The 25491-nt window shown below is 36.4% G+C and overlaps 1 protein-coding gene across 3 annotated transcripts; it reads left to right on the top strand.

Annotated features, from left to right (window-relative positions):
• Window positions 1–1098: 1098 nt before the first annotated feature.
• camkk2 (calcium/calmodulin-dependent protein kinase kinase 2) lies at window positions 1099–25399 on the top strand. 3 transcript variants are annotated; one of them, XM_082140243.1, is made up of 16 exons: window positions 1099–1245; window positions 8804–9422; window positions 10869–10916; window positions 12985–13038; window positions 15119–15170; window positions 15319–15452; window positions 16132–16168; window positions 16314–16335; window positions 16433–16521; window positions 17558–17757; window positions 17850–17903; window positions 18028–18101; window positions 18178–18265; window positions 19393–19524; window positions 19681–19781; window positions 22030–25399. In XM_082140243.1, exons 2-16 carry the CDS (start codon window positions 8847–8849, stop codon window positions 22100–22102), a joined length of 1734 nt encoding a protein of 577 aa, XP_081996369.1. In that variant the 5' UTR covers window positions 1099–1245; window positions 8804–8846; the 3' UTR covers window positions 22103–25399. The 3 variants fall into 3 exon arrangements, with proteins under 3 accessions (XP_081996369.1, XP_081996370.1, XP_081996371.1); XM_082140244.1 differs by lacking the exon at window positions 1099–1245 and adding an exon at window positions 6477–6702; XM_082140245.1 differs by lacking the exon at window positions 1099–1245 and adding an exon at window positions 7067–7735.
• Window positions 25400–25491: the final 92 nt, after the last annotated feature.

Here is a 25491-nt window from a genome sequence, read left to right as displayed (position 1 = left end):
TTAACAGTGCAATATCGTAACACCTCAGCACACACACAGTTTGCATTAAATTATTGATTTAGTTGATAAGAACCTTTTTGTTCAGTATTTTCCCAGTGTTCTGATTATGTAATGCTGTTTTTAGATGTTATGGACCACCAAATATGATCATCCTTATGCAAGGGTCTGTAATCCTCAAATTTAAAATTTTCATGTATAAAAACTCAATTTATACAATAAATTATACTATATATACTTTTCTACTTACTATAGTACTGTACTGCTAGATTTATTATTTTTGTTTTAACACATTTTTAGGAAGTTGTTTAAATCTTAATTTTTTTTTAATTTATTTTTTTATCAATTTTAAATTAAAACCCCTGCTCTAGAACACACCAGATGTTAAATTTAAACCCCGTCGATAATTTTTCCACCTTCAGCAATGTCTATAAGTTTATTTCTTTAGGTCCAACACTGTTGTGGTAAATGATGAGATGTCTCTTCACAAGAATAAATGCCCTTAGTCGTGTCCAAATACAGTTTGCACTGAAATGTCAATGGCAATGAAAGTTCAGCCAGGAGCATAATTGTATTGGCTTGTAAGATCAATAGTGCTGTAAAATTAATTAATTACATCTCTTTCAAGTTCAAATTACATCTCTTTCAAGTTCAAGTTTCAAGTTTGTAATATGTGTGTGTCTGTGTGTATGTATATATATATATATATATATATATATATATATATATATATATATATAGATAGATAGATAGATAGATAGATAGATAGATAGATAGATAGATAGATAGATAGATAGATAGATAGATAGATAGATAGATAGATAGATTTAGAATATATACAAACTTTGTTAGATGCAGTTAATTGCGATTAACAGTAAATTGATTTGACAGCACTAAAGATCAATAAAATTATACTTTGGGGATTTACATGAAATTTTAAGAATGAAAAGTTTAATTTGTGATTGACTCCGTGTCGAAATGCAACTGAATAAATGTGCAGGAATTCTAGTGAAGTACAGCAATGAAGTTCAATTAATCAAGGACTAATAACCCCCTGCTTGTCAGCGGATCATTAGGCGCAGTTCCCCGTGTGAGCGCTAGATGTCGCCACTCCTCTCACATTCACTCAGCAGCAGAAGCACCTCGTCCCCCGCTGCCTGAACATCATACCATATCATAAACCGCTACCATTACTGCCAGCGAGCTAACAACATACCCTTCAAAAACAGGATCTTATAAACGCCCGAGGTAAGGACATAACACTGAATTAACGATTTGTATTGTACTTCTCTAAAGCGACATGCGTGAACATACGTGATCACAATCATTTTATTAATCCTCGGCTGGATTTTACAAACATCTGTTTCGTAAGAGATGCGTTAGCCAGCTTTAGCAAAATAACAACCTGCCTTAAAATTATTCTCCAAACGGCATCAGCTCTTCGAGCCAGTGTCAGTGTTTACATGACGCTTTTGCAGATTATATGGCACGAAATTGCGTTGCATGTCAACTGTAAAACTGGAGTGATATATAAAGCATATACACATCTATATATTCACATATGAGAAGTTGGGTTATTTTACGAAATAGGCGCATTTTCCAGTTCGATTAGGGGATTTAAAGTATTTTAAAAAATGTGATTTTTTTTATATTCACTGAGACAATTAATGTTTTAAATGTTAATGAATTGCATTGTGCTATATCAAGTAAAATTAATGCATTTTAATGTATTATAGGACAGTCAGGAATGATATATTGTAACAGGGTTGACAGTTTTTAGTTAAAGTTGATATTACAAGGTCGTGAAACTAGAAAGTGCTTATTAGGAGGATCATTTAATACTGGTATTTCAGCAAATATCCATTATTTTTACATTACGTGTTCAGGTAAACAGGATTGAAAATTAAGTATTAACTACTGACAACGTTGGCAAGAAAGAAAGAAAAGATTGTAACTTGTCCTTCAAGAAATCACATTTTGAAAGTTTGTATATTTGTATTTTTTCTGTGTTTAAAGTTGGCATTATCCATTGATTGTTAATATCATTTTTTCCCACGTATATGAGGGACAAAAATGGCACCTGTTTTGTAGAATGACCCAGTTACCGAAGAATTCAGCATCCTTAATTCATTTTCATCCTGCCTGTTTGACAGCTGACAAGTGAAACCCGTAAAATCACTGGCTGTGTATCAACAACATCTTGTGAGCTTCTTGCCTAGACAGTATTTTTGTGCATCAAAGGCACATTTGAAAGGTGCACATGTCCAAAAATGCTGTGTAGTTTGATAGCTCACCAGGTTTCGACAGTTATTGTGTGATGCTTTAATCCGTATAATATAATGAAAGGAGATGCATGCATGCATGTACATTAGATGTCAGTTGTGCTGTATTATTAAAAAGTGATATTTTGTATCCACTGACTTGCTTGGGTGTTTGAGTCTAAAATAGTGTGCCTTCTTTGGAGAGAGTGGCATAAGATGGCCCCTGGAGGGCTTTTCCCTGTGGAATGAGCCATTCGGGTATGATTTGAGATCTAGCTTCGGATGAGCTCGAACAAGTTGTTTATTTATCAGGCTTTATGTACAAAAGTATGATTATGGTTGCCATAGTTACTTTTAATTTCTTAGTTTATGGAATGTGATCAGATGCAACTAACATAATGACACGGTAAATATCCACGGACTTGGCCTTTTTGTTTTTAAACTGCTGTAAAATTCCAGAAAAAAAGAATTACAGATTACAAGAAAAAACTAAAATTCAGACAGTTTGTATAAACAAACAAATTTTGTTTTAAGTAATGCACTTGCAATAGGGGCATCCGCTGTAAAAGCAGTATAAAGCTCCAAGATCACTTATCATTTTCTGTACTTATAATGTTGTCTGGAGTTTTTTGTCTTCTGAAATTTCTTGGAAAGACATTTTTCCAGTGTTTCGTCAACAGAACATTAAATAACAGTACAACCGAACACTGAAGAGATGCATGACTATCCCTCACAGCCTCACTTTCATTCCCGCTAATGAAAGATGGCGCTGCTGTGAATAAGGTCTATAGACTGTCAATGCACTATAGTAAAACTGAGGAAAGAAACATAATTATCTGTGGTCATCATCGAGACTGTTACAATGGTGTTGAGAGAGCTTAACTTATTTTCCACCCAGAACTTGTGTTTAAAGTGTTAGGTATAACATGGTGGTTTAATGTTGGATATTGGAAGATGCATGTGTATTTAAATTGGGTAATTTATGTAGTAGAAATGTGAAATTATTTTAGAAGTTGGTGCCTTCTAGACTGAGAAAAGTCAGAAAATGTATTTTTGGCTCATGTGTATGAAAGACAACAACTCCCAGAATGCACTTGGTTCGCTGCCCTACGAGGTCACTCACAAGCCACGCCTACCGGTTACAGAGGGCAGTATCGGAAGAAATTATACAACTAGTTGACTCGAAACTGAAAAGACGCCGTTTTATCGTGAGATCCCCCCCCCCCCATGGGCGGGTTGAAAACATGCGGAACGAGCTCCTACTACTGGCTGTAGCCTCTCGCCTCTGGCCAAAAAAGCCTCCGATGACGCAAAATTACGTTTTTTTTCCAGACACACAATACAGAAATCTCTCGTCTCAGGGTGACATGAGGGAGGGAAGCACGGTCATTCGAAAATACTACTGGGTTTCTACTGATACAAAGCTTAATGCTAATCGGTGAAGTAGGCCTATCCCTTTAAATCACACTTTAAAAAAAAAATCAGTGAAATGTACAGTAAAAAACTAAGAAGAAACAGATTCAGCACAATGAAAAACCATCAAATGCGAAGTGTCACACTGGGAATGTCTTGGAATTTACGTTTATTTCAGTCAAAACTATAACTTCTTTTTCACTTCCAAAAACCATAAATTTAACTGTATTTTACAGTAAAATTACATGAAATAGCCTGATAGATGTATTACAGTTTTCAATGTATAGACCGGATGCGCCAGAGAAACAAGCACGCCGCCATCTTTAGAATTTTGTCTTTGAACTTTTTATTTATTTAGCTCTGTATATTTCTGTGGCGTCGCTGTCGAAGAGTAATTAGCTGGTGAAGTGGATTTACTTATTGTAGAATTATTGAAAGTTATCATGAGCATTGTAATGTTTGAAGCGGGTGTCTTAACAAATGTCTGCAGACATTTTAAAAACAACACACTAAAACAACACGTTAAAAACTAAATCTAGCATTTTAAAACAAGTGGTTCATTCATAAATCCGAAAGATCTCACCGGAACACAACGAGCGCAGCGCTGAAAAGGGGCGGGGCTACATAACATAAGAACTGTAATGGAACTTACTGTTAACCAATTAACAGGTAACATTTTTACTATATAAAAATTTGAATTACTTTTTTTACACTGCATATCCTCTTGTCATCATTACTCTTGACCAAAGATTAGTACTTCGGTTATTTCCCTGTTAAAGTGTACGTTTCAAAGAATGCTGCACTCCAGATGGTCCCATACGGTCAATCCTCTCTGGAACCTTCTCCCTGTGGATGCCCTGTGTGTATCTCACCATAATAATAACAACCAGGGAGTGGAAAGTGTGTGTTAAACTCAGTCATCTGGTGTAAGGCTGCATCTGTTTGTTTCTAGGGGATGATTGGTTTCTTCCAGGAGGTTATCCAAGGGCTCGATTGAAAACGGTGGATCTTTTTATGCGTTTGATGTTGTACTTTGTAGAAGCCCTTTAATGTAGACCCCTTTTGTTATACATGTGGTCAGTGGGGGACCGGGCCCCAGGGATTGTTTCCGTGTGAGTCCAAGTCTCTATAACAAATGAAGTTTGTGTGTGTTTGGATGGTCGGGGACATGGAGGCGAAACACTTGGTTTGCAATCCATCAAAGATCGAAGTAGGTCACAGAAGAATGTGGAAACTGCTCTCTGATTAAAATAGCTCAGCCTACCATTGCAGTCAGGTCACATCTTGCCCGCATCTATCGTGTATTTCCTGTTTTTGAAAAGAGGATGTGATAATCTGCTTTTTTTGGTAGGGCATGCTTGCAACGTACATGTAATTCTATCGCGTCGGTTTCAAAGTCGCTCGCCGCTCGGAATGGATAAATGCACATCAATCCCTCTGAGTTTCTGCACACTTTCATCATCCCGCCATCAGCACCTGGTCTGATAAATGTGTCGGACATGCATGGTCGCTCTGTGCTCAGCTGGGCTGTCTCTCTGTCTGCGAGGTTGAGAGATGTGAGGATGGGAAGTCTCAAGCGGCGTCCGCACCAGTGATTCAAATAGCTGATTCATTTAGTTGCGTGCTACTTTATTAGCCAACATGTACTAATAAGAAAGGGGTGCCATGGTACAGTAATGGCATCAGATGTCATACTTTGATATGATACTGAATGATTGTCATCAAAGAGAATCAATTCTTCTGATGTTGTACCAATAGTCACACTTTTCAACGCAATCAGTTTCTTTAATATTTTTAATCATGTTTTTTAAATGAGTCTCTTATACTCTCCAGAGCTGCATTTATTTGATCAAAAATACGGTAAAAACAGTAGTAAAAATATTGAAATATTGAAATAATGTGAAATATTATTACCAGTTTAATATTTAACCAGTTGTATTTTAATATATTTTATATTTTAATATTTTTGGTGCTCAAGATTTTTTTTTTTTTACTACACAATATTCATATATAACAAATAAATATCAGGGAAATTTAAATTGGTGTAAGCTTGTAAGTTTCATGACAATTAAAAAATATTTTTTGCATACTCTTTATATAATATTTAATAACAAATTTATGGCTATCAATTTATATATATATTGTAGTACATTATAAAATATTGATCTTTGTGATCTCTATATTAGGGATTGGCAGTATCAGGAAAAATCAATGTTGAAAACAGTTGTGCTGCTTAAAGGGATAGTTCACTTTGAAATTAATTTTTGGTATGTTTTAGCTTACCTCAAGGGCATCCAAGATGTAGGTGTCTTTTTTTCCGCAGTAGTTTCAATTTTTATATTTTTAGGTCAAACCGTTCTTGTCTGTCAGTCATATAATGCAGGTCGATGGTCACTGTCTCAAAGAGCATGCACAGAGTCCAAATTAAAACAATTCCCCGTCGTCCAAATTAAACAATTCCCCATCGTAAGTACACATTGATGGCCTAAGACACGAAACGAGCGGTTTGTGTGAGAAAACGAACAGTATTTATATAGTTTTTACCTCTTATACACAGCCATGTCGAAGTGATCTGATCTGACGTGTAAGCAGACTGGTGCATAGGTATATACACTAGATGTCGCCTTAAAGACATTCGTTCCAATGAACTGCCGTAGACAAGGCGACATCTAGTGTATATATCTATACATGCACCTGTCTGCGTACACGTCAGATCAGATCACTTCGACATGGCTGTGTATAAGAGGTAAAAACTATATAAATACTGTTAGTTTTCTCACACAAACCGCTCGTTTCGTGTCTTAGGCCATCAATGTGTACTTACGATGGGGAATTGTTTAATTTGGACGATGGGGAATTGTTTAATTTGGACGATGGGGAATTGTTTTAATTTGGACTCTGTGCTTGCTCTTTGAGACAGTGACCATCGACCTGCATTATATGACTGACAGACAAGAACGGTTTGACCTAAAAATATCAAAATTGAAACTACTGCGGAAAAAAAGACACCTACATCTTGGATGCCCTTGAGGTAAGCTAAAACATACCAAAAATGTATTTCAAAGTGAACTATCCCTTTAATATTTGTTTTGTGAACTTCATTAAATTTAATGCATCCTCGCAGAATACAATTATTGATTTCGTTCAACAACAACAACAACAACACAATCTTACTGTCCCCAAATATTTGAACGGTTTTGTAAAATTACATTTAAAATTAAAATAGAAACTGCATAAAAATAATGGCAGTAATATATAACTTATTAAAATGTTTAATAAAGAGCATAATGGTACTTTTGTCTGCTTGACTGATGAATCATGATGTATGTTTGAAAATGTTTATAACAAATATCATGTTACAATCACTTGGCTGTCACTTGCTGTCAAATTGATGTCATGTAGAATCCATCATTCATTCTCCTGCTGGCAGAATCTCTCAGTGGGTGATGGATGGAGAGAGAGACAGTTTAATAAACAAAATAAACAAAATTTTTGCATTTTATGCATAAATATGAATGGTGCTCGGCTTGCTTAATACAAAGGTTGACACATAAGTTGTTTCTAAGGTGTTCTGACTGGTGGGTTCATGTTGCTATGTGGTCGCTAGGGTGTTCTGGGTGATTATAAAGTGGTTTAAAGTCTAGCCCCAAGTGTCTATGGTATTCCGGTCTCTGGATATGGCTTGGTCCTCTTTCAATGTGATTTTCATTGAGGTTATTTCCAGTATGACTGACATTTTTAGCTAGAAAAGCTCGAATCCTCATCAGTGTGTTCTGATTTAATGTGAAAATGAGTGTCAGGGACGTAATAACTTGAGAAATGGATGCGGGAGGGGTCAAAGATGAGGAACGCTGAGAAAAATATGCTTTTTTTTCGCAGCGTGTTCTCGAAAGAGGGAGAGAGAACACCATCTTCCAGCTGTGTGGGTGTTTTGACAGGAGAATGCATGGAGGCCAGGGCCCCGAGATGATATTACAGCAAAAACATCAGTAGAGATTCGATCGCAGATGAAGAAATGACAGAGACAGAGAAGAAAAACTAAGCTGCATTGAATCTCTGTGAATGTGAGAGATAGATAGAAATGAGGACGCATGGAGGGGGTGGGCACAACCCACACAAGTTCTCCTTTCTGAACCCCTCGGAGTAATGAATGTCTTTTTTTATTGGACTTGCTTATATTTCTCTCGTTCTGTGAGACCCACACCTCTCCCACACACACAGTGTCTCTAATGTTCAGAAAATCTGCTTTCCGAAGAAACTGCAGCACTTTGCATGTAAATCAAGGCCATTAGAGCTCAGAGCAGAATGGAGATATGTAATCTTTTTCCAGAAGGCTTTACTTTGAGGAACGTTTGAAGCATCTTATATTCAGCTTATTAGCTGTATCCAGTCATTTAATTTGTACAGATAAGGACAAGACTCAGAGAATAAGGACAGAGAAAAATAGAGGTCAAGCATATGTTTTTGAGTCCGTTCCCATTTATGCTTTATCCTAATCAGCATCAGGGAAGACCTGGAAATCTTAGTGTTTCTTTTAAATCTTGATTTTGTAGGATTGTAAAAGGTATATGGAATATATATATTTAACCCTATATTGTCAAAAGTTAAAATGCATAAACAGAAAAATTACATAAATGCATACAATAGTAAAAATAATATAATACATTATTAATTTTAATAATAATAAAAAAAATATATATATAAAATTATAATTATTTTAATTGTTATGGCGTAGAGTAGACTTTTTTTTTATATGGCGTAGACTTCAAAGTCATGGGAAAAAAATATAAAAAATATATTTAATATATTTCATATTATAAATTAATACCAATTAATTAAAATGTAAATGTTAAATATAATTATTATATAACAAATATAATAAATATGTTATGTATAAATTGTACATTACAAAATATTGGGGGTTGAAATTGCTCTTCGTGATCTATATTAGGGGTGGGCAAAAAAAAAAAAAACTAATGAAAAAAGTACAGAAAATATAATGTCCTTTTGACTTGACTTTTCCTAATTTCCATAAGGCCACTTCCCAAATGATACTCAAAATCAAATGTATTGGTCAAAAGCCAATTTTGTATGTTCTGTATGACATTTACCAAATCTGTTTTTCTTGCAAGGTGTTGATGGAGGGACTACTGAGAGGTGTTTGGGAAGGACACTATGTTTCCCTGTGTCTCCTCCTGGCCCTCTTCTGATCCCCCTGCCGCTCTCGGCCATGCTCCGCCCATTCCCTCGGTACAGCCACTGCCTGACCTGCTGCGGAGCTGCGTTGTGTTCCCTTCCCCATCCACGCGCCTGAGCCCTTGCACCAACGAGATGGAGTCCATGATTGTGGTGACGGAGTACGAGCCCAGTGATGGCTCAGGGCAGGAGGGCGGAGAGGAGGAGGAGGTGGAGGACATGGACAGCTCGGAAACGCCAGAGCCGGCATCGTCAGGTCCGGTACCGCCCTTCCGTATGGCCTCCTGTGATCTCTTATCCCACACGTTGGGCCGCCCAGAAGCGCTCTTCCCAGAAGCGCAGGAGCACAGAGGTAGACTCAGCCTCTCCGACAGGAAGCTGTCGCTACAGGAACGCTCACAGACACTTTCGTCGCCCTGTGGTTCTCCGGGGCTGAACGGACGCTATATTTACCCATCGCTGCCCTACTCGCCAATCACCTCCCCTCACTCGTCTCCACGCCTCCCTCGAAGACCAACCGTGGAGTCTCATCGTGTGTCCATCACAGACCTGCAGGTAGGTGGCCCGAGTTAAACCCAAGTGTGTTTGGAAGTGTTTGAAAGTCTCTTACAAACAACAACACAATGGCTACCATCATGCCTAATAATAATGTAGACTACCTGTCAAAAGTTTGGAATAATTTAGATTTTATTTATTTATTTAAGTCAAGTCTCTTATGCTCATCAAGGCTGCGTTAATGTGATCCGACATACAATAAAAACAGTAATTGTGAAATATTATTACTAAATAAAATAACTGTTTTATGTATGTTAATGTGTAATTTATTCCTGTGATGCAAAGCTGAATTTTCAGCATCGTTACTCCAGTCTTTAGTGTCACATGATCCTTCAGAAATCATTCTGATTTGCTGCTCAATTATTATTGGTACTAAATTATGTAATGGTATGATAATTGTAATGGTTCCTTTAATTATCAATGTTGAAAACAGTTTTTGCTGCTTAATATGTTTGTGGAAATCATAATAAAAAGATTTCAGGATTATTTGATGAATAGGAAGTTCAAATGAACAGCTTTTATTTTTATAAATACATTATAAATGTCTTTACTGTCACTTTTGATGCATTTAATGCATTCTTGCTGAATAAAAGTATTAATTTCTTCTTTTTTTAAAAAATCTTACTTAATTGGTTGGTAGTGCATCATGATTTCCACAAAAATATGAAGCAGCACAACTGTTTTCTGCATTGAAAATAAGAAATGTATCTTGAGCAGCTTATTAGAATGATTTTTGACAGGTCATGTGACACTTAAGACTTTCACATGAAAAAAACAGCTTTCATCACAGGATTAAATTACATTTTGAAATATATTCACATAAAAGCAGTTCTTTTAAATTGTAAAATTTCACAATGTTACTGTTTTAACTGTATTTTTAATCAAATAAATGCAGCGTTGGTGAGCATTAGAGACTACTTTCAAAAACATAACATTTTTTAATAATTCCAAACTTTTGGAACCACTAAAACCGAGACAATCAGATGCTATGGCCTGAGATTTGAGCTGCTTGTTTGAGAACTGATGTTGTCTTTGAGAAGATCATTTCCTTTTCTTCAAGTCTGCAAAGTCAAGGTTGAGAAGGTGTGTAAGGTAAGGTTACTGACAGGAGCAATTATCTTCCTCTTAATGGTGCTTGTCAAGAGTAAATTCCCCAATAGATGCTTCTGCTTTTCCATTAGGACATGAAATCAGCAAGAAATGTGTGTAGCTTTAGCTTGTGTGCCTTTCTCGGCTCAAGTACTCCCTGTAGTACTTCTTTTGCTTATGCTTTTGATTCTTTGAACCTGGAATGTTGCGAGCATCATTTTTGATGAGAGAATCAAGTTTGCGTTTGCTGTGATCTTTGGCCACACTGGCTGAAGTATTTTTCCTTCAGTGACTAAAACCCCCTTAAAAAGACCTCAGTGTCACTGATCAATGAAATCTGTGTCTTTATTTCAAAAGGACTGCGTGCAGCTCAACCAGTACAAGCTGAAAGATGAGATCGGAAAGGTATGTTTATTTTTCATTTATTATTTATGCATAGATCGTTCCCTGCTAAGAGTGAGATGAATGAAAGCTCTGCTGAAATATTAATTGTGCTGTTGTTCTTATTTCAGAACAAACTTAATATCTCTCATATTTCGTATAGTAAATAAAAAAAGCAAAAGATTTCTGAAGGATCATGTGACACTGAAGACTGGAGTAATGATGCTGAAAATGCAGCTTTGCCATTACAGGAATAAATAAATCTTTCAAATATATTAAAGTAGGAAACAGTCATTTAAAATGGTTATAATATTTCACAATATTACTGTTTTTACTGTACAAATAAATGCAGCCATGGTGAGCATAAGTTACTTCTTTCAAAATTTCTTGGTATATTCTTACCAATCCCAAACATTGTATGTATAAAAAAAAATATAAAAAAAAATAAACAGATTGACACTATTGACCATTCAGAATTTAAAGGAACACTCCACCGTTTTTTTAAATAGGGCTTATTCACCTTCTTTCCTACATTTAGATAGGTGGGCAAATGCATTTTTGTCTCAGTGCATGCGTTGTTTTAGTTTGACAGGTTCGGCGCTAGCTTAGCTTAGCACAATGAATGGAATCCTTTGTTGCCAGCTAGCATGTCCTGAGTAAAAGTCATAAAAAAAACCAACAAAAAAAACACGTAATTACTTCTTGTGGCCTGCGTATTCACAACGAGTACAAATAGCGATGCAGATTAACACTAGGTGATTTCCTAGACAGATATTGACTTGGGGCTATATTTGGGAAACTTATTAGGGCTATATTAATATCTCTGCGCCCAAGTAGCAGTGCTTCGCCTGTGCTTCACCCTAATATAGTCCCAAGTCAATATCTGCCTAGGAAATCACCTAGTGTTAATCCGCATCCCTATTTGTACTCGTTGTGAATACGCAGGCCACAAGAAGTAATTACGTGTTTTTTTTATCACTTTTACTCAGGACATGCTAGCTGGCAACAAAGGATTCCATTCATTATGCTAAGCTAAGCTAGCGCCGACGCTGTCAAACTAAAACAACGCATGCACTGAGACAAAAATGCATTTGCCCACCTATTTCAAAAAATGGTGGAGTGTTCCTTTAAGTAAAATCATCATGTTTTTTTTATGGAATAGAATAGAATAGAATGGAGAATATAGTTTGTAACTGTTTGTTCAATGTTGTACACTTCAAAGATAATTTAATTCGTATTTTAGTAGTATTTTTGCTTTTATTTTTTAACATTTCTAAAACAAGGTAGATTTCCTTTTAGGCACAATTGCTTAATATATTAAAATTAATTAAATAAATGTTTTTTATGACCATGGTAATGCCATGGTGTTTAAATTATCTTGGAATAACATTCAATAGAATTGAACTGAACAGAATAGAACATATACCGAGAACAGTAGACATGTACCATGTTTTACCATGTTTGTTTTGTTTTTGCAATGGGATATAAATATGGTGATCATAATATATATATATATAGCAAAGTACCATGGTATTCCCATCTGATGCCATCAATAAACCATAGTACTACCACCATACATTATTCTAAGAAGCATAGAGTAGGATAAGAGCATGAAATGAATTTTCTACAATATTTATGGTAATGCAGCAATGAAATTTAAAGGAGCAGTGACGTGTTTTCACTGTTGCTGTTCCACTAAGCTTCATCTTGATACGAAGGCATGGAAAACTGTCAGCTTGGATGTGGAGATTCCTGCTCTGCTCTCATCTCTTGTGTCTGAGGGTTGGATTCCCTGCTGGGATGGCAATCTGCTCTCCCAGCTGGGACCTGTGTGTGTGTGTGTAGGTTTGAGAGAGATAGAGACAGAACAGAAGTGGAATTATGCCTGTCTGTGGAGTTCATCATGACACCGGCTGTTGCCTACTGGCTCGGTTTGGTTTACATGTTCTCCAGTTAATCAAATGGCCAAAATGCTTGGACACTTTAGCTTCCTGTTTCCCTCAGGTTAATGCCTGTTACTGATTGTGTTTGCACTGCAATTTGTTCCACTTACAAGTTGTCGTGAATGACGCACCTTGTTTTTTGGATAAAGGGCTCCTATGGAGTTGTCAAGCTGGCGTACAATGAAGACGACAACACATACTATGTAAGTGATGCAACCCGGTCTCTTAACAATCTCGCACACATATATATATATATATATATATATATATATATACACACTTCATTTCAGTTTTATTTAGGCGAGTAAAGGGCTAACATCCTAGTGTTATCGGTAATCTTTGAATAATGATTGCCTAGTTGACGTCCCCTTCAGCAGCCAAAAATGGTCCCATAGACACCATCACAGGCTGCCTTCAAATCGTCTCAGGAAGTTCCTTCTTTCGGGCTCCAAAATCATAATTATGATGTACATTCAAATGATTTGAATTGGAGTAAAATGGACATGTTTCATTCTATTTTTTGCATTTTAGCTCTAGTGCAGAGGTAGGCAAGTTTGGTCCTAGAGAGCCACTGTCCTGCAGAGTTTGGCTCCAGCCCTGAAAAAAGTCTACAGGACAGCGGCTCTCTAGGACCGAACTTGCCTGCCCCTGCTCTAGTGCAACAATATAAAGAGAAAAGCATACAAATTTGGTATGCTGTATTTTTTTTAAAGAATGATGGGATTTGTAGCTTTTCTGCACAAGCCCTTTGCCTCATAATCCAGCTAACTCCTCTATTAACTCTTTCCCTGCCATTGATGGAAATTTCCATCACTTATGAGACAACGCTTTTCCGCCATTGACGGAAATTTCCGGTTTGCCGTGTTTTCACTGTTATATGGTAGGGAGCGCTATGACACATCTTGTGAAAGAGAACTTAATCTCCTGATCAAAAAACATGTGAAGAAGAAACAGAAACAAGCGATAGCATATCTAAGCAGAGGCATGATCATCAACATTAAACAGCATATAAATCAAAACTGCCTAATGATACTGAATGAAATGTCGACCCAGGACAAGCTATAGGATTGTGAAGCTTTGGGGGTGTTGATGGACTCAATCTACTCAATCTATGTTTTGATCATCGTTCTGAATCCGATCTGGATGTAGTCAAAAACCAACCGGCAACCTTCCTGTCTCTCTCTTGAAACCAACACGGAAGTGACTTAAACTGCAATTCATCGACTGGCCACTAGAGACAGGCTGCAAAAGAGAGTCAATCCCATACACCCCCATGTTAAACTTTATAGCAGAAAAAAATGTGTTTACAGCCTGGTACAAAAAGTGGTTTTGGTCTATATTGCTAATTTTGCCCTTCATGACAACTGTGAAAAACTGTGTTTTTTTTATAACTCATCCGTTTAAATAATATTAAGCCTTAAAGTTCTGCATAATTAAGGCGTGGCCACTTGAGTGACAGGTGGATTGCCGCTGCTGTCACTACTAGCCTTTTGTCCGCTGTTTGTTAGTTGTCACTTCACTTCAGCTAATCCCGCTTCTTGCCCATTTTCGTTTATCCGGGAGTGACGTGCGGCAACGCGCTACCAAGATGGCGACGGCCGGCTCCGCCCACTTTGGGCTTCAAAAATGCTCTTCAGAAACCTACGGGTGACGTCACGGACACTACGTCCATTTTTTTTGCAGTCTATAACAAAAACGTGATTTTCTCATCTTTTTACTCAAAATGTTGCTATTTTATGAAACTTTCCCACATTCAAGTGTTGATAAAAAAAACTAAAACGGATGCATTAAGAATAAAAGTTTTTTCTTTGTTTGTTTAAAAGCAGATGCTCTGTTCTTTCTTTTGATATATTGCATGTTCAGATATTCATACAACAAAATATTCTGGGGGCAATGAAAATGTTGGCGACTTAAAAAAAAAACGCTGGTGGGGAAAGAGTTAATGTTTGTGATTTTATATATTTTTCATATTCTTGCCTCTGTGTGTTGTTGAGATTTGATAAATTGTTTAATTTTAATTTGAGATAGAATATCCTTATCTTGATGATAATAATATTATTAACATGCTGTAGTAATGATAAGAATATAATATGTTGTTGTAGAAATAATTCGATGTTAACTTAAATTTGCTCCTTGCTCTGATTAGTTATTACTACTTTTTTATCCCATTTTTTGGTGTAGTTGTATCACAGTGCTGGTTGTAGAATGGGGCATATGTTACCCAGCACCAGTAATGACACTGGATATCTGCTCTCACTCTCTCATTCTCACTGCTCTCCACAGGCCATGAAAGTGCTGTCCAAGAAACGACTGATGAGGCAGGCTGGGTTCCCGCGTAAGTGTCTGCTTTAAAGCAGATGGAACGCACAGCGGGGTTTATGATTGAGTGTATGTGTGTGAGGTTGGGGGCGCACTTTCATCAGCTAGCAGAACGCCTAATACTTCAACCTTTCACATGATTTCCTCTTTGCTGGTTTAAACAGGCAGACCTCCTCCTCGTGGGGCAAGATTGGCCCCTGAGGGCCCCCCTCAGCCCAAAGGGCCTCTGGAGCGTGTTTACCAGGAGATAGCCATCCTCAAGAAGCTTGATCACCCTAATGTGGTTAAGCTTGTGGAGGTGGGTGCTTCTATTCTCAATATGCAGTATTCTCACAGACTTAAGTCAGCGTGAAGTGTGTAATTTATGCCCCACTAATGGAAGTGGAATTTATAAAATAATGACTGTTTTCGAACAGGTTTCCCAAAATGCTTTCACTGTCCACCTATACATTTATTAAACTGGGATGGGGAAAGTATTTTAACCATGAATGAATGTGAAACAGTGAGGGATAGACATAAAGTTTGTTAAACACTGCAAAAGTACATTTTGCTTTGTTTCTAGTAAAATGTTAAAACTTTTTTGAAAACAAGATCATTAAAATAAGACAATTTTAAGCATAAATCTAACAATATGTAGTGAGGTAAAAATAATAATAATAATATGAAGAAGAAAAACTGTTTTTAAAAAATATTTTACTGGAAAATTTATTAATTTGCTGTGTACTGATATGTACAGGGCAGCTGTTATTTAGTCAGTAAAACACTGAAAGTAAGCCTTTCCATGAATTTCCAAGTCAGGAAAACTGGGTTGTCTTAATTAGACGTTAAAAGTTAATGCAGTCCATCATATCAAATAAACTGAATTTTTTTCTTCAAAGCCTTGTTTGTATTTGCATCAAATTAGATCTAAGTTTTCTGCTGACTGGTTTCGTTCTCTTTCTAAACAGCTTTGGGTTATTTTTTTTGTTTTTTTGTAGGTGCTGGATGATCCAAGTGAAGACCATCTGTACATGGGTAAGTCTGGCCAGATACTCATCCTCTTGGCAGATGCTACACACTTGCACATGCACAATTTATTCTACTTTTCGGTGCTTAATGTATGTGAAGCCAGAGAATGTAATGCACAATACCTTAACTCTTTTCCTCTGTGCTTTCACAGTATTCGAGCTTGTCAAACGAGGGTGAGTAAGCACGTTATTTCTGATTGTAGCGCCGGCCCATGCTGTGCTAGTGTCACTCTGCTAGAGAAACTGTGTCTCATTCCCCATGTGTTTGCAGAGCAGTGATGGAGGTTCCTGCTGATAAGCCCCTGGATGAGGACCAGGCACGCTTCTACTTCCAGGACTTGCTGAGGGGAATTGAATATTGTGAGTGCGGGAATTTAGCTAAAGCTTAGCGATGTCATCAGTACTCATGATTGGTTCTGGTACATCCAGCTAAAAGGGCACGATACCTTGCAATTGGCTAGGCTCTGATAAGTGTTATGGAGCCACACTTTTAGACTTAAACTATTAGTCTTTTCCACAAAGCTTATTCTAGCCAAGAACAACCCACTTAGCAGTGTTATTTTAGTATTATTTATATACTATTATAGTATTTATTACTACTTTGAATTAGCTTTTTTATATCTTCAGTTTGTCATTTTGTCATGTGGTTTTGACATTTTTATGTTTTTTTAAAAATATTGTATAGCTTCATTTTTATATATACTATTATAGTATGTATTAATATTTTAACAGGCTATATATATTGTATATATATATATATATATATATATATATATATATATATATATATATATATATATATATATATTATTATTTTTTTTTTTTTTTTTTATTTTATATGTTTAAGTTTGTCATTCTTATCGTTTTGTCTACATATTGTTAATTTTTTATACTATTATAGCATTTATTAAGTTTTGTCTTAATTTTCAACTTTCTTTTTATATCCTAATTTTTTCAAGTTTTAATCATTTCGTCGTGCTTTTGTCATTTTTACTATATTTTCTTATATTTATATATTTAAAAAAAGATATATATTTTTATTAAATTTTTATTTTAATACTTAATGGTATATATTACAGTTAGTTACTAATACAAGGTTACCAATACAAGTTTTTTTTAATGTAAAATAAGTATATAAAATATTTATATTTTATTTCAGCTTTTTAATAGTTTTAGTTAACGACAACAGCACTGCCATCTGACTGACATTTAAAGTAAATCTGTGTACCAATAGCATAAAAACCAATCAGATTAGAGCTTTTAGTTTTCAGAAAGTTCTTGTCATTTTTAACTGCAATATGCATCAAACAGTGAGACTAGATACAGTTATCGTTGCTAGTCATCAGAATGCTTTAAATAACAATCAAAAGTGATGTCAACTACTCATCCTCAACAGTACATTATCAGAAAATCATCCATCGGGACATCAAGCCTTCCAACCTGCTGGTGGGAGAAGATGGCCACGTTAAGATTGCCGACTTTGGGGTCAGTAACCAGTTTGAGGGAACGGACGCCCTGCTGACCAGCACAGTGGGAACGCCAGCATTTCTTGCCCCAGAGACCCTTTCAGAGACCCGCAAGAACTTCTCTGGAAAGGTTAAAAGCTCTTTTCTCTAAGCTAGTTGCTAATAACCTGTCAGTATTTCTGTCAATTTTGATTTGATCAGGTTAACATCATGTTTTTATAGGCTCTGGATGTGTGGGCAATGGGAGTCACCTTGTACTGTTTCATCTTTGGAGTGGTACGCCCTGTTTTGACCTTCGTATTTCTCATGAAATATGCGGTGTTAAAAATAATCCAACATTTAATTCAGCAAAAGTGTGTAAAATGGATGTTGCCTTTGACTTTACTTTCTCTCTCCATAGTGTCCTTTTATGGATGAGCGTATTTTGAGCCTCCATCAGAAGATCAAGACCCAACCGGTGGAGCTTCCCGAGAAGTGAGTATTTCTCTTGAGCCTGAAAGACCTTCCCCATCCGTTTTGACATTGATAGCATTTTTGTACCACTTTACAGCGCGGACATATCAGATGACTTAAAGGACCTTCTTTTTAAAATGTTGGACAAGAATCCCGAAACCAGAATTACTGTCCCACAAATCAAGGTCAGTATGACTCTTTTCCTCACCAACGTCTCCTTCGAGTCCATCATAGGTGAAATGCGTAATTTCAGAACCACTAACGACACCAATAATGTTCCCTGAAAGCTAGTCCTCATCTGTGATTGGTCAGAAAAACAAGCAGTTTTGCCCCAGAATATCTCTCTCTCTCTCTCTCTCTCTCTCTCTCTCTCTCTCTCTCTCTCTCTCTCTCTATCTATCTATCTATCTATCTATCTATCTATCTATCTATCTATCTATCTATCTATCTATCTTCAAAACCTTTCCATCCATCTATCTATCTATCTTTCTATCTATCCTTTATAACCAATGAATCTTTCTTTCTAACTAATCCATCCATCTTTCTTTCTAAATAATCCATCTTTCTTTGTTTCTTTTTTATTTCTTTCTTTCTATCTATCTATCTATCTATCTATCTATCTATCTGTCTATCTGTCTGTCTGTCTATCTGTCTGTCTGTCTGTCTGTCTGTCTGTCTGTCTGTCTGTGCACAAAAATGTAATTGATTCCTTTGATGGCAAAGCTGAAATTTACTCCAGTCTTCAGTGTCTTATGATCCTTCAGAAATCATTCTAATATGGTGATTATTTTTATCAATATTAAATACACTTGTGCTGCGTAAGTCTTAAAGGGATAGTTCACCCAAAAATGAAAAGTCTGTCATCATTTACTCACCCTCAAGTTGTTCCAAACCTGTATGAGATTCTTTGTTCTGTTGAATACAAAAGAAGACATTTTGAAGAATATGTATTTAATATATGTAATAGTATTTATTTATTTTTCATACTCTGGAAGTCAATGGGTCCCATCAACTGTCTGGTTACCATATTCTTCAAAATATCTTCTTTTGTGTTTGACATAAGAAAGAAACTCATTTGGAACAACTCTCACTGACCCCAAACTTTTGTTTTGTACACGGTAGTGTAGTTTTTCTTATAATGTTATATTTAGCCTCCATACTTCAACTGAACCAAAAATAGAACCCTTCCTTATTCTTAAAAGAGGATTTCAAAGCACTTCCTGTGTGAATATAGGACACTCCAACAACCTAGACACAGTCTTGAGTTAATTAATGATATCAAAGCCGGAATTTTGTTCCGTTGTTGTTGTAGGTGCACCCATGGGTGACACGGCACGGCGCTGAGCCCCTCCCCCCTGAGGACGACAACTGCTGCAGTCTAATAGAAGTGACAGAGGAGGAAGTGGAAAACTCTGTCAAGCACATCCCCAGCCTGGCCACTGTGGTGAGATCTCAACCCCCTGGTGGCCTATTTACACAACCTTAATTCTGTTTCATGAATACGCATAATGGATTCAGTGCTAATAACCACATCAAATGAATAAACAGATTAATGACCCGATGCCTGTTTTGGAAACTTACCGCATGTTCTCTGCTACAGATCTTGGTTAGGACTATGTTGAGGAAGCGTTCTTTTGGAAACCCGTTTGATTGGGGCCGCAGGGAAGACAGGAGTCCCACCGCTCCAGGACACATGCTATCGTAAGTCTTCCTCAGTTGGGATGGGCTATAACTGGAACAGACGTCCTGAACATAGACTTGGACTTCTGCAGTGGTTTCAGTGATCATTGAATATCTGATTTTATAGCTGGTTTGACAGTAATTTAATTGGACCTACTAATATAGATAGACGTACTATATAGAATGTCACTACACTAGGTTCCAATGTAATACTATAATGATGTATTTTCAGGTTAAATAATGTTTAATGTCTATGCACAGGATTTCCACAGAAAATAATTTTGAATACTTTCTCAATTCCTTAAATACAAATGAAAAATTACAGCAATGCACATAAAGCCTGGCAGGCAAGCTATGCTTTAATATATTTATTCAGGTATTAAGATGCCTTAAATTGATCAAAAGTGACAGTAAAGACATTGATAATGTTACAAAATATTTCTATTTCAGATAAAACGTTCTATTCAAATACAGTACGAATTATGGGGGGAAAGTTTTTCCACAAAAATATGAAGCAGCACAACTGTTTTCAACATTGATGAAAATTATAAGAAATTATTCTCTAAACCCAAAATAGCATATTAGCATATTATCATGTGATTTCTGGAGTCTTGCATCACAGGAATTAATTACATTTCAAAATAAAAAAACGGTTATTTTCTCTTAGTTGATAAATTAATGGCTTTTAAATTATACATCACAAATCATATATCACATTTTGAAACCAAAGCTACATGTTAACATTAAACACTTTTAATGTACTTTCCGTTATCTACCTAATTAGCCTGCTAAGCTAAAATCCTTCACGCAAGATGCTAAAGGCTCTGTCCCAAATGGCTCACTTGTGTGCATCCATTAAATCCACAACACCATAAGATGCATTCAAAATCTTATACTGTTTTTTTAAAGTACGTTCTAAATAGTATGAATGTTTGTAGTATGAATGGAATCCGGACGTACTACATTCACCATGTTGACTCTGTCATGTGAGCTACAGCAAAGTGCCCATCAAATGCGCATGCCAGAATCTCACCAGAAGTTGTAGGTCATCCTGTTACTTTTCAGCTAATGTTTTATGAATACTTGAATTTGGATGTACTACTTTTTTCACCTACTATATAGTAGGGAAGTATGCATTTTCTGACACATAGCGTCCATATGTCATTTTTTGACTCATGAGCGCCCCCTTGCAGCTATTCACACTGTTGCAATGGTCTACATATTCTACATATTCTAGGTTGATTACTACCTAGCAAAGTAATATTAGCGTATAATATTAGCTTTGCTAAGCTCGTCGTTACTTTACTTTACGAGTATAAATTATTTTCTGTGGTAATCAATAGCATGTTTGAGTAATATTTAGCATGAAACATTATTTTAAGGCTTTTGTTTAGTCATGGTTTCAGGAATATTTGATAGATAAGCTCCGATTTAAGAATTCTCACATATCCGCATCTCTCCTGCCGTCTAGAAAAGGGAGAGCAGGGAGTTTGAAATACTGCCGCAATCTCTGTACCCCCAGGTAAAGCTCCGCTAGCCTGTTAGCGCTCCACCTATGTCCTGTTCACTCTCCTCCACCTGTATTATATGTAGGAGATAATGGTCATGCCCATATTGAATGATCTGCACTTAAAATGAATGATGTGGTGTTTTTTAGCATGCTTTTAAGATCAAAACAATTCTCATTCAGATGGCTTTATGAATAACGAACTTCTCCGCTTGTGTTTTCCTACCTAATAAACAGCATTTTATGCATGTAATATCTAAAATATTCATGATATTCCCTTCTAAAAACCTCTTGTATGTATTTAACTGTACAAGCTATGTTCAATAATAGTACATCAAGCATTTATATTTTGCATGTAATGTTTTAACAGATAAATATAAGTTCATGGGCAGTTCAGGATGATGTTTTCCAGGTCCTTCTAAATATCTGCATGCCCCTCATGCATAACATCAGCAACGAAAAGAAAAGAGCATCCTGATTTGCCACCCAGCCATGGTCATTTTCTACAAGGACTTTGATTGGTTTGTCGGACTGGGTGCATTTGCATGTGGCACAGCAGTCCCAGCCTCCCCGGGACAACCCCTCGCAAAAACATGGCAGTCAGTCACTCTCATGTGCCACCTCCTGACCTGAGCATATGACTGATGCGATGCCATGGACTTAATTTACCCTCTGCCTAACAGTTCTAGTCGCACTTAACAACAGTCTGCGGTGCCTGGAATGTGCGACTGTTTTAAACCTCCACATTTGTCTGTTTCCTAGGAAACAAGAGAGCGAGGAAGGCGTGCGGAGCATGGACCTGCCCTTCGTGGGCGAGGATGAAGTTCTTTCCTGATAACTGTGGGCAATCTTACTCAAGGGAAATGCATCAAGATGAGGCTGTTGTGGCTTCCGGAAGGCCAGGATATGGACCTGGGGCTGGGGCGTGTGTTGATGTGGAGTGTGCCCACCCGCTCATGCATGCATTTGTACAGTCCACAGCAGCATGCACCGTATCTGTCCGCCCAGGTCTCTGCCGTCTCTCAGGACCCGTTTTCTGTGTGCGCGTGTTTCTACTCTCCTCTCCGGCTCGGAGACTCTGCTCTACTCCTCTACTGTAGCTAGGGGGCGCCATTGAAGGCTAAACGGATGATCATCTTTAAGAATTTTTTTTTTAGAAGAAATTTACAATTTCTTAGGTTTGTCCATCAGTCATTAATTAGAGACATTCTGCTTGATTTCAGTTTTGGAGATCTGAAGTAAATTTGAAAATAATCATTCAAAATTAATTTCATTTCAAAAATCTTCAAAAAAAACAACAGGTTTGACAAAATTAAGAATAAATAATATACTGTATGTATATTAACTTTAGTCAAATAAATTAATAAATGGCCTTTAATAATTAAAACTCCTCAAATTTGCACACAATGTTCATTAATACGTCTTTAGAAGAAATGTATGATTTCTTAGGTTGGGCCATCACTCATCGGTTAGAGACATGCTGCTTGATTCTCATTAGATTAGTAGAACTGAGTTTGAAAATAATAAAAGAAAAATAGCTCGGAGTTTCATCAGATATTAATTTCAACTCGAAAATCTTCTAAAAAAAATCAGGTTTGTTTGATCAAAGATAAAATTTAAAAAATAATAATAAAAACAAATAAATAAAAAAAAGTTACATTTTTAAAAGTTTTAAATGAGTTTATAATAATTCAAATTTGAAGCCAGGAAATGTGTATAAATATAGTAAGGAGACACTTCAGGTGCGATTTAAAGAAAATACAGATATGTTTGTATGTGTGTGTTTGTTTATATATCAAATCACACCGCTTTGTGTTTGTATTATAATGTCTGCGCTGTAGACAGTGAACAGGACCAGTCCTGGAAACTATCTGGAAACTTTTTTTTAATACAACAAAGTCCAAATCCAAAAGATCAGAGTATTATTCATAGCATGTTTTTAAATAGTAGTTTAATTATTTAGGGCGCAAATAACATCTAGGTAGTGCCACTATAGGCATCGTGACCATTCTTCTCCTCGTATGTACAGTAACGTGACCCTTTTAATCATGAAGGTAACAGTATCTTTCGCTTCCTTTTCTTGTGTAGAATTACCAAAATGCCATATAGTAGTGCATTCCCGACTTCGTCGTGATCAGAGTGAATTAGTCATAGCCATTTCTAAACTCTACGTTCAACGTTCTTGAGGAAATACAATAACTTTGTGCAATCTATGCATGACTTTTCACTTAAAGGAATCGATGTTTGTCAGTCTGTTTTGACACAAATGTATGCCTTACATTTTCATACTCATAACTGTAGCATAGATCATCAGTACATGTGCAGAATTTTGTTTTGTTTTTGTTGGTACAATAGAATTGTAGAATTTTAGAGAAGTGTAGAAATATAGTAACTTGCTTAAGCTCAGTTTTAAAGTTAGCAAAAATAGTCCAAAGCCCTGTTGAGATTTTCTCAATGTGCACTATGGTCATGTATCTCCTGTGCTGGTTATTTTTCTATGATCGTTTTAGCTGTAGTTTCAAAATGTCTGAGTGATGGTGCTTTTCCACCACTGAAATTTATAACATAGTTCATGCTTCCATGTATCAGGGGAGTCTTTTCTGCACAAGTAGGTTGAATGTATGTTGTTGGTTTACCTTGTAACTAAAGTAAACTCTATACCTTTTTTTTTCTTTAACCTTTTTCCCCTTGCATGTTAAACTTTGCTGTGTTTTACAGTACGTGTTTTTTGTGATTTTATTTTTTTCCCCTCTCTCTTTTAGAGATTTATTTTTGTGTAGGTACTATTACTATGCATACGAAATCTCACATTGTGGTGCAGTTCTGGACAGAGTCAGTTGGTCCTTTGTGTTTGTTCTATTGGATGTTGATTATTGAAAATTGAACGAAAACTTGCAATATTGACTCAAATATGCATGTGCACTGACAAACCCAAGCTGGTTATACAATACCACTGTAAGTGGACATTTAAACGATTTGCTGAACAGATTTTGATGACCTTTTAAAGGTGCTTTATGGACATAATTTGTCATAAAAATGCCATATGTTTAGAGATTTAGGAAGCATTCTAAGTTCAAATACTTGTTTCTCCGAAAAACAACTTTATTCTATTTGGAAATGTGCATTCCGTGTTGTTTTGGTCTGTGTGACCCCGCCTACTGCCAATTCACCCAATAGTATTTAGACACTCCGGGTTGCCAGTTTGACGGAAAACACAGCGTATTGCAGCCATGGAAGCCAGCTAACGAATGGGGTCAGAGATCGCAGATTCTCGTCCTAAAAAACAAACATTGGAAATAAAAGATTGCAAGCGTATACATTAGCTGAGCAACTTACAGTTCCATTGTCAACTGCACTCGTTTCTGTTGCATGTCCTCAATCTGGCAACCCGCGTGAGCATGGAGTCTGAGGAGGAGGGGGCGTGGGGTAACAACTCCCCAGTATTTTGAATTTGGACTGTAGTACCCATTTCAACCACTAGCTGTCAATATTACATACTGCACCTTTAAATAATATATATTCAGGACCATAAAAGCACCGTTCCCCGAGTAAATATTTATTGAGAATATCTAAATATATATATAGAGAGAGAGAGATTTATCTTTGCACATTAGAATGTTCATAATTCATAATTCAAATGATGCATGTTTATTGAAAACTTTAAATGAAGGCCTCTGTAACCATGTTTTCTTCTGTACGATCAAAACTAGGAGCAAAATTAACCAGCTGAAATCAAAGACAGCATCTTTCAGTTTCCTATGTATAGCCATTTTCTCAGATACTGACCATGCGAACGGTACTTTGAATTGATTGATTGTAGAGGTGTATATTGAAGAGAATGCTGTACTGTATATTTCTAACCTCTCAATATAATTCCTCACTGTATCTGCCCAGTATTTCTTGAAGGGCTAGGGTAAATGTTTGCATCCATATCACAAAAGAGATTGCATTTTGAGCACTGTTGAGAGGGCTGTTTACATGTTACAAAAATGCATGCCGTCACATTCACGCAGTTTCATTCAGCATGTTTTCAAAGCATGTTTGAGCTCTTTACAGCATCCTCTGATCTCATTACTGATAATTCTATATATTGTATCCAGTTGATTATTTGAATAAATTGAAGTTGCCTTTAGTTTTTCTTTTTCATAATTATATCTTTTTGCTCATTATTAAAAAAATTAAAAGAAGCTCATTACCTACATTCCACAGTAGGCAGAATGCCAT

The sequence above is a fragment of the Leuciscus leuciscus genome (assembly GCF_965113295.1).
Source record: "Leuciscus leuciscus genome assembly, chromosome: 16".
In the NCBI taxonomy this organism is placed as follows: Eukaryota; Metazoa; Chordata; class Actinopteri; order Cypriniformes; family Leuciscidae; genus Leuciscus; species Leuciscus leuciscus.
The sequence above is the reverse complement of the archived record's forward strand: the minus strand, read 5'-3'. Positions and strand labels throughout refer to the sequence as shown.

Excerpts from the sequence above, each read along its gene's own strand:
- camkk2 (XM_082140243.1), top strand. The coding sequence starts at position 8,847 with ATGTTTCCCTGTGTCTCCTCCTGGCCCTCTTCTGATCCCCCTGCCGCT. Across the intron at positions 16,169-16,313 it reads TGAAGACCATCTGTACATGG|TATTCGAGCTTGTCAAACGA; the intron begins GTAAGTCTGGCC and ends GTGCTTTCACAG. Across the intron at positions 18,102-18,177 it reads CCGGTGGAGCTTCCCGAGAA|CGCGGACATATCAGATGACT; the intron begins GTGAGTATTTCT and ends ACCACTTTACAG.